The 8,479-nt window shown below is 67.7% G+C and overlaps 1 protein-coding gene across 1 annotated transcript; it reads right to left on the bottom strand.

The window, feature by feature from the left end:
• Positions 1-1,071: 1,071 nt before the first annotated feature.
• On the bottom strand, positions 1,072-8,394 carry SRMS (src-related kinase lacking C-terminal regulatory tyrosine and N-terminal myristylation sites). Its single transcript, XM_040637862.1, is given in 9 exon segments — positions 1,072-1,723; positions 1,879-2,035; positions 2,125-2,306; positions 2,787-2,945; positions 3,053-3,212; positions 3,847-3,965; positions 3,968-4,003; positions 4,478-4,599; positions 7,719-8,394. Coding segments are annotated over 9 exon segments (1,491 nt in total). The 5' UTR covers positions 8,081-8,394; the 3' UTR covers positions 1,072-1,529.
• Between the last annotated feature and the right edge of the window lie 85 nt (positions 8,395-8,479).

Here is an 8,479-nt window from a genome sequence, read left to right on the forward strand (position 1 = left end):
CCCAGGGCAGCACAGACGGTCCAGGGCTGCAGGCCAAACCCTCCTGTTCCCACCCCCGGCCTCGGGTCGGGGCTGGCCCAAGCCTGGCACCCAAGGCTCCAGGGGGCTCCTGCCTTCTCCCTGCTCAGCCCTGACCCACACCCAGGCTGATCTGGTCCTGAAGGAGCTCGTCTGCCTCCTCCCTCTACGCTGCCCTCTCCTGCGGTGACCTCAGCACCCTCTCCTCTCTCGCCACTCTAGCCCTGCACAGACTCTGTGCCCACTGTGGGGTCCCAGGTCCCCCTGTGCCAGCCCGCAAGCAGGGCCTGTGATCCGTGGGGAGGGGCTGACTGGCCTCACCAGGTACCGAGCTGACCCTAAACGGCACAGAGGGCTGTTTCCTCCAGGGGACGAGAGGCAGAGGGCAGCTTTGCAAGCCTTCCGGGGGCATGGCTGCCATCATGGGGGTCACAGGAGGGTGGGACATGAGGACCCGGAGCCCACACCACACCTACCGGGCCCCCTGCCCCTCCGGTCCATCTCGTGGTGCCTGGAGCTGGGGTGAGTGAGAACCAGCTTGTCCCAGCCGGCTCCTCATTCAGTGACGCCAACAGTGGCCTGAAGTCAGCCCTGGTGGGAGCGGTCACATCCTGGATGCCGGCTGCTTCCTTCTCCCCAGAGAGTTGGTTGTGACCCAGTTGCCTGAAGAGCGTGGCATCCACCCCCACCCCTGCCTGACCAGCACCCAGGACCCTGAACCACAGAGGCAGGGACTCTGAGCCCTGACCTTTGCCCCACCCCCAGGAAAGGCCCGCAGCCTGAACTGCCTGCAGCCTGACCCAGCCCTGCCCTCCCTCACTTCAGCCGCGGCCTTAGGGAGATGCAGGGGACTGTCCACTCCTGCCGCCTGCAGCAGTCATCTTCAGGGGCGGGGGCCTGGGCCCCCGGGGGGGGCAGCTCTCCCTCGGTCACCCGGCTGGTGGACCACCCCATTAGCTCCCGCTCCTGTTCTGGCTTCGGGGGCCGCGACCCGTGCGTGAGGCAGGTCTGCGCGTGCATCTGAGTTGGGCACCGCGTGTTTATTGAGCACACGGGTCTGTACACAGGCAGCCAGTGTGCCCAGCACGTGCTGCACGGGCCCCACCCCGGGGTCTGCCTGGGAGCCCAGCATCGGCCACGGGGGGACTTTGCAGAAAACCGGGGAGCCCTGCCTCTGGCTCTTGACCCTGGGGGGCGTTGGGGCTGCCTGGGGCAGTAGGTGTGGGCAGGGGGCCGTGGACCAGGCTCAGGGCTTCTGTGTCCAGCAAATCCCCGAGGCCAGAGCACATTCAGGCTTCACCCCGACTGCTACACCGCCATCTTCCCTCGCCGGCGACACCAGGTCCAGGAGCAAAGGACATCAGCCCCACACGTGTGTCAGGGTGTGAGGCCCACAGCCAGAGCCAGTTCCAGGCCACCGGCGCCCCTGGATGTGTCAACAGCCAGCACCGTCCTGGGGGGACACGCCGGGCAGGGAGGCATGGCCCCAGCCCTGTGTCTGGCGCCCCGGGTCACGTGTGGGCGGGGGTGAGGCGCCTATGGGCCGCACTCAGCCTCTCCTGCAGCGCAGGGAAGGCCGGCCGCTCCTCGGGGCTGCCCCTCCAGCACTCCAGCATGAGCGTGTAGACCTCCGCAGGGCAGGAGGCCGGGCGCGGCAGCCGGTACCCTCGCGTGACCTGCTGCAGGGTCTCATGGTTGCTCAGCCCTGCAGAGGAGCAATGAGGGGGGCTGGGCAGGGCTGCCTCGCTTCTGCACCAGGGTCCTGGTGGACACCACCACCCAGCCCCTGGCCAGACCCTGCCAGGCTCAGGGACCCCTGGGGCAGGGTGTGCCTCCCTCCGCAGACTCCCTTGTGCCCACCTTCATAGGGACACTGGCCATAGGTGAAGACCTCATAGAGGAGAACACCGAAGGACCAGACGTCCGACTTCGGAGAGTAGATGCGGTAGCTGGCCGCCTCGGGCGCCGTCCACTTGACAGGGATCTTGGAGCCACTGCTTGGGGAGTAGACGTCATCCTGGGTGGGGGGAGACCAGTGGTGGGTGGGCGGAGTGGCACCCTCCCCTCCCAGCCACGGCGGGGCCAGGGGTCCCAGCCCCAACTGACCTTGAGTAGCCGGGCCAGGCCAAAGTCAGCCACCTTGCATGCCAGGTCATCGCCCACGAGCACGTTCCTGGCCGCCAGGTCTCGGTGTACGATGCGCCGCTCCTCCAGGTAGCTCATGCCCTCGGCCACCTGGCAGGCGAAGCTCAGCAGGAGAGGAAGGCCCAGGGCCCGCCCCTCGGGGGCTGTGGGGCAAGGCGGACGGTCAGGGGGCGGGGGTCTGCACCATCCCATCCCTCCGTGCCTCAGTATCCATACCCCTAAGACAGGGTGAGAGCAGCGCCACCGGCCCAGGCTGTAGGGGGCACCATGCTGTGCGGTGACCACTCAGGGAGGCTGCCCCTGGGCAACCTGGCCTGAGCCCCCAGGGGAGACCAGACACAGGGCAGGTGCAAGGGGCTGGGTGCGCCCAACCCCACTGCCCTTGGCTCAGCCTGGAACCATGAGGCTCTGACTGCCCCTCCACAAGGCAGAGGACTGGCCCAGGCCGGGGGCCCGAACCCACTGCCGGCCAGAGCCCACCGCAACCCTCTGGGCCTCAGAGGGTCGAGCCCAGTGTAGCGTCAAAGGCCCGAGAAGGGGGCCAGGCGGTCATGGCCTGGATGGAAGTCTGGGTCACCCGGACGGCCACCAGGGGGAGGGGCGGGGAGGGGGCAGCCGCTCACTCCCCAGGAAGGCCTGCAGATTGCCCTTGCGCATGAGCTCGGTGACGATGTACACGGGCTGGCCCGTGGAGCACACGGCATGCAGCCGAATGAGACGCTCGTGCCTCAGGCTCTTCAGCGTCTGGATCTCCTTGCTGAGGTCTGCGAGCTTCGTGTAAGCTGCAGGAGAAGGCACCACTGCAGGACCCGCCCACACCACCCGGTGCGGCCCCAGGGCTCCGGGGGTCAGAGGGCAGGGCGCGCAGGGGCCAGCAGGCCTCACCCACCTGACTTAATGACCTTGACCGCCACTGGCGCGGAGCCCAGCCACAGGCCTTCCCACACCTCCCCGAAGTAGCCTTCACCCAGCTTCCTCCGAAGGGCAAACTCGGAGCGAGGCCGCTCCCACTCGTCCTGCTGGGGGAGCTTCCGTGGGGGCGCAGGGCACTCCGGGCCTCTGCCTGCTGCTCCCTGGAAAGAGCGGACGGTGTCTCCCGGCGCGCCAGGCCGGGGAGCCAGGTGCGGACCCCAGAAGCCTGGCCCCACTTGCTTCTGGACCTACGGGCAGCTTTGCTGGAGGTGGACCCCCACCCACAGTCATTACCGGCAGCCACACTGTCATTAGCAACCGGAGGAACTGGATTGCTGCCCCCGGCGGGACGGCTGGTCCCTGAGAGCTGGGGTGCTGGTGTTCCAGCCCAGACAAGCGTCCCCTCCCACAGCTTCCGCCTGGGCCTGCGGCTGCTGTGGGCACCCTCCCTGGACGCCTCCCCAAGCTTGCCCCCGGCCCTCACCGCCCCTCTGCTGAGCAGGGTCTGGGAGTGAGGGGACCCTACAGGGCTCGTCCCACCCCAGCCCCAGAAGTCCCCAGAGATGGAGACGCCTCACCCGTGAGAGCAAACCCAACCCCAGGCAGGGCCCTGGCCGGAGTGTGGAGGCCGATCCGGGGCACCCAGTGCCCCCGGGCATTTTCAGACCCCCCCAGCCATGCTCGGGGACAGGCCTGGGCCTGCTGCCCTGCTCACACGGCTGGACACGTGCTGGGCCACTGGGCAGGAGCTGTGGCCGGGGGCTGGCCCACCTGGGGCACACAGGGCTGCAGCAGCGGGTTCCGGATCAGCTTCCAGTTGGCTTTGTAGTAGGCGAGCAGCTCCTGCAGGCTGGGGAAGAGCTGGCCCTTCTGCAGGTAGAGACCGTCGGNGAGATACGGTAGTGGTGAACGGTGGCCTGGGCCCGGACTGGGGAGTGGGCACAGCGGAAGGCCGTGTCTCGGCTGCAGCTCGCCCCAGGCCCTCCCAGCACCCGGACCAGATGCGCAGAGAAGCACCACGACCTTCTCCGGGCCGGGCTCAGGCCGGGCCTCGGAGCCTCATGGGAAAGGAGGGAGCGTGGGCAGCTGCAAGCTGAGGGGCAGTGAGAGGGGCCCAGGGCGGGCACCGGGCGGGCACTCAGCATATAGATGAGTCCGAGAGTCCGAGAGTGAGCGGATGAGGGAAGCGAGGGTGAGGGAGGAGTGAGCCGTGGTGGGCGAAGGATCAAGGCGGGGGAGCGGGGAAGTGAGCCTGCAGGTGGACAGACCAGCCGGCGAGCGGACACGAGGTGACCAGGCCTGACGTGGGGCCAGCAAAGCCTGGGGAGCACCCACCCCAAGGCCAGGGTCACTCGGGCCCCGCCCCAGTGCTGGGACAGAGGCCCGAGCAGCCGTCCGGTACCTGATAGCGAGTAGTCCCCGTGGCTGCTCTCGCTGGGCCGAATGAGGAAGGCGCCCGGCGCGTTGGCCGGGGACAGGAGCAGCTGCTGGGCCTGGGCGCGGCTGATGCCGCTGAAGTACCAGCTGCTGGGGGCAGGCACGGCGGTCACCACCAGGCCCAGGCCTGAGCCCGACTCCCGCTGTCTCTCAGGGACAAGGGGGCCCCCAGAGCCCGGTGCAGCGGTCCCGGCCCCGGGCCTGCACCTACCCCTAGCCCTCAGTGCGCCCGCCTCTGGAGTCATCAGGGAGGGAACAGGAGGGCCACTTGGGCTGACACAGAGCTCACACTGCCACCAGCAGTGACCTGAGTCAGGTGAGACTGTCCACACACCTCGGCCACAGATCCCCCACCAGCCCTGCTCACAGAATGACTTCCAGCCCCGGCCGGGCTAACGGGCCAAACTCAAGACTGCTGAGCCCCTACTGGGGGAGGGGGTCCACCAGGAGCCGGGGGTCCCTGAGGAGCAGCCCCCGGCTGCAGCGGTGGCATGAAGGACCACCAGCTCCACCAGGCCGGGCATGGCCCATCTGCCCCGAGACGTGGACAGGCGGGGCTGACAGAAGCTTGGCCAGGAAGGCCCCGGAGGAGGCAGCTGAGCCAGGCTGGGCAGGGGTCCAGGGGTGCTGGAGGAGGCACAAAGCGTCACACACCTGCCTCGGAGGGGCCCCGCCCAGGGCAGGCCAGCCCAAGCCCCGGGCCCTCTTCGCACACACAGGCTCCCTCTGAAGCCAAGCACGGTCCCAGCACTTGGGCTGCAGGGGCGCCCAGGGGCCGCTCCTCAGTCTGAGTAGAATGCCGACATTCCGGGAGCCCACACACCTGAGCATGGAGCAGGGCGGGGTGAGGGCCTGCTGGGCATCCCCACTGACATCCCATCTGGGCCACGGTCCACCTGAGTCACACCACGTGCACCTCCCTGGCTCCACATTCTTGGAAGGAAAGCGGAAAAGCTCCTGGCCCCACCCCATCACCTGTGTCTGCTTCCCAAGGCCCACAGAGGGGAACCCCACAACTGAGTCAGCGTCCTACCCTGGAGCCTCCTGCTTCCTGGAGATTCTGGGGACTGAGGGGCAGGAGGCCTGCTGCCTAAGGGAGAGCCTCAGCCACTCGGGGGACAGCCCTGTGAGCATGACCCTCGTCCACTCTGATGGGGGGACACCTGGGGTTCTGGGGGCCAGGGGGTTGGCTCTGACCCCTACCTGGGGGTGCAGGACCAGCAGTTATCCTAGAGGACCCAAAACATGACTCAAAGCGAGTCGACACAAGGAGAGGGTGCCCTGGGAAGAGGGGACTGGGTGGATGGGTGGTGCCTGGGCAGGTGGGTGCTGCCGGAGCCTGGGGCGAGGCCAGGGCCTGGCCGGAGGGGGACAGAGACAGGCCTGCATCTGGCGCAGAGGCCCACGCACCCCATGGAGAGCTACAGGAAGGGGGCTAGGAACCAATGTGGCCAGAGCCAACCCTTGGGCTGGGCTGAAGGGCTGCCAAGAGGGAAGAGCTGGAGACGGGAAGAGTGAGGCGATGGCAGACGGAGAGGCAGAGGCCCCAGCAACACTGGGAGGAAAGACAAGCATGCAGGGCAGAGAAGGGTCAAGGACACGAGGACGTGGGTCCCCAAGACCAGACTTGGTTGGGCAGCAGGCTCAGGGAAAGCTGATGAACCCATTTTTCAGCACACTGATTTAGGAGCAAGAGGTCCAGGCCCCTGAGGCTGCAGGCTCCCTCAGCAAGGGCCTCCTACAGCCAGGCCCTGCCTTCTGGCCCACCAGCCAGGAGAGCTCCCGCGTGAAGAGCCGCGGAGGCCCTTCACAAGACAGCAGGGCTGTGGGCGAGCAGAGAAGCGGAAGTGTCCCCAGCCCCAGCCCTCCCCTGGAGCGAGGGCCCGGGATGTTCTGGGAGTCTCTCCCTAGGTGGGCAGTGGCTGAGATAAGACTGGGGAGCCTCACCCTCGAGGTTGAGGGTCCTCCCCCTGCCCAGCCAGTCTGCCCCTGGGGACAACAGCCAGGTGTCTGTGGCTAATGACACCGTGAGTGCGGCCAGCCCTTTCATCCTGGGCCCAGGCAAACAGTCATTACTGCTTCCTCCTGGCACCTCCCCGCTCCAACCCTCCCAGGCCTGCCCCTGCTACGGCCTCTGAGAGAGGCTCAGGGGACCTGTCCTCCACATGCAGAGTGACTGTGGGCCCCTCCCCACCAGAATGTCTGCCTGGTCCCTCCCACGCTTCCAACAGGCTAGGCCTGGGGCGGGGGCCCAGAGTCCCCTCAGAAGGGGCCATCCCGGGACCGGACCCGGGCTTTCCCATGCCACATGTAAATCCCCCAGGAGGCTGTGGGAGTGCCGAGGGGCCCCCAGGAGACTGGGGGTGGCCTGAGTGAAGTTGAGACCCAATGCTGGTCGGCAGAGGACATGTGGGGGCTCAGGCCCAGCCGGGCACAGGACAAGAAGCCAGTGTCGGGGTGAGGTCTGGGCATCTGGGCCTGGTTTTGCTGGCCCTGTTCACCAGCCAGCTTCTGGCCTTTTCTCCCCAGACATCACCTCCATGCATGCTGGGGCTGGGGGAGGGGGTGGCATCACTGTGGCACATCTGTCTAAACATCAGGAATTGCAAGGCCATGACATCCAGGCTGACCCACGCATCCAGGGGAAGACAGGCAGGGCCACAACCAGAGTCTGGATCAAAGGGTTGAGGCCCATGACGTCCACCACCATAGACAGAGCCAGGTGGGGCCAGCACACAGCTGTGCCAGGAGGCTACCCTGTCCTGCAGACCCTAAGCCTGGGCTGAGAGGTCACTTCTCCCAGCCCTGTGGGAGAGCCTCCACTCTCTGCCTCCCTCCATGACTGCAGTGCCTGGGGACTGCCCCGGCCCTAGGGGCCTTGGGCATGCTGGGGGGGAATGGGTGAGCTCTACCCACCTGCGTCCCCTCTCAAAACAAGCCTCCTTGGGAGCAATTCCAAAGGCCAGGGCCATGTCCACCCCACACCTGGCCCAGTGCAGCAGGGAGAGTTCCAGGACACAGTCACTGGCTTCCGCCCCCACCTCTGCGTGCTTGCTCACCACTGCATGGCGAGGCCTGCAGGGTCCTGGCCACAGAAGGGAGGGAGGGAAGGAGGGAAGGAAGGAAAGCAGGATGGATCCTGGACATGCCATCCGGGGACTCAATCCTGCCCTTTCTCCTGACTCCTGGGGCAGGGCGATACTCACGGGTAGTCTGCGAGAGTCTCCGGGGTGGCCTTGGCCAGGTGGGTGATGGGTACCAGCCCAGTACTGGGCGGGCCGGAGAGCCTGCAGGCAAAGATGTAGTCGCCCTCCGCCTTGAGGGCGTACAGCCTGTCCCCGCGGCTGACACTCAGCTCGGCGGAGCACCGCGCGGTGAAGTCGTAGAGCGCCCGGAAGAGCTGCGCGGGTGCGGGGGCGCCGCACGGCTCTGTGGCCGGGGGCTCCGGCTCAGCGCTGGCCGCAGGGTCGGGAAACCCCGGGACGCCGTCGTCCGGCGCGGCCACCGGCCAGATCTTGTCCCAGAAGAAGGACAAGAAGGTCAGCCGCTTCCTGAGGAAGGGCTCCATGCTCCCGGGGGTCACCGCGCCGAGCCCAGGGTCCCGCAGGGGAGGGGCCGCAGCGGCAGGACTTAGGGCTCCGACCGACAGAAACTGGAAGGGCCGGTGGGACGGCGAGGGTCCGAGCCTTGCTGCTGCCTCCCCCGCGGCGCAGAGTGCGGGGCTGCAGGTCACTCCGGAGGGCCCTCCGACAAGGCGCGCTCCACCACGGCCCCCGCCTCCCGGGCTGGGGTTCAGACCAGAGTGGGGTGCAAGGTGGCCCTGCAGCCCCCGCCACACGACGGCTGCTCCTGTGCTCGACCTCTGGGGTGCCTTGTCCCCAACGGCTCAGAGCCGCTCTTTGGGGCGGGGGCAGGTGCGGCCCCAGAACGCGCCTCCGGGGCGGGGCCTCGGGCTTCGGGCGGGGCT

Source organism: Ursus maritimus, unplaced genomic scaffold (genome assembly GCF_017311325.1).
Source record: "Ursus maritimus isolate PB19 unplaced genomic scaffold, ASM1731132v1 scaffold_22, whole genome shotgun sequence".
NCBI lineage: Eukaryota > Metazoa > Chordata > Mammalia > Carnivora > Ursidae > Ursus > Ursus maritimus.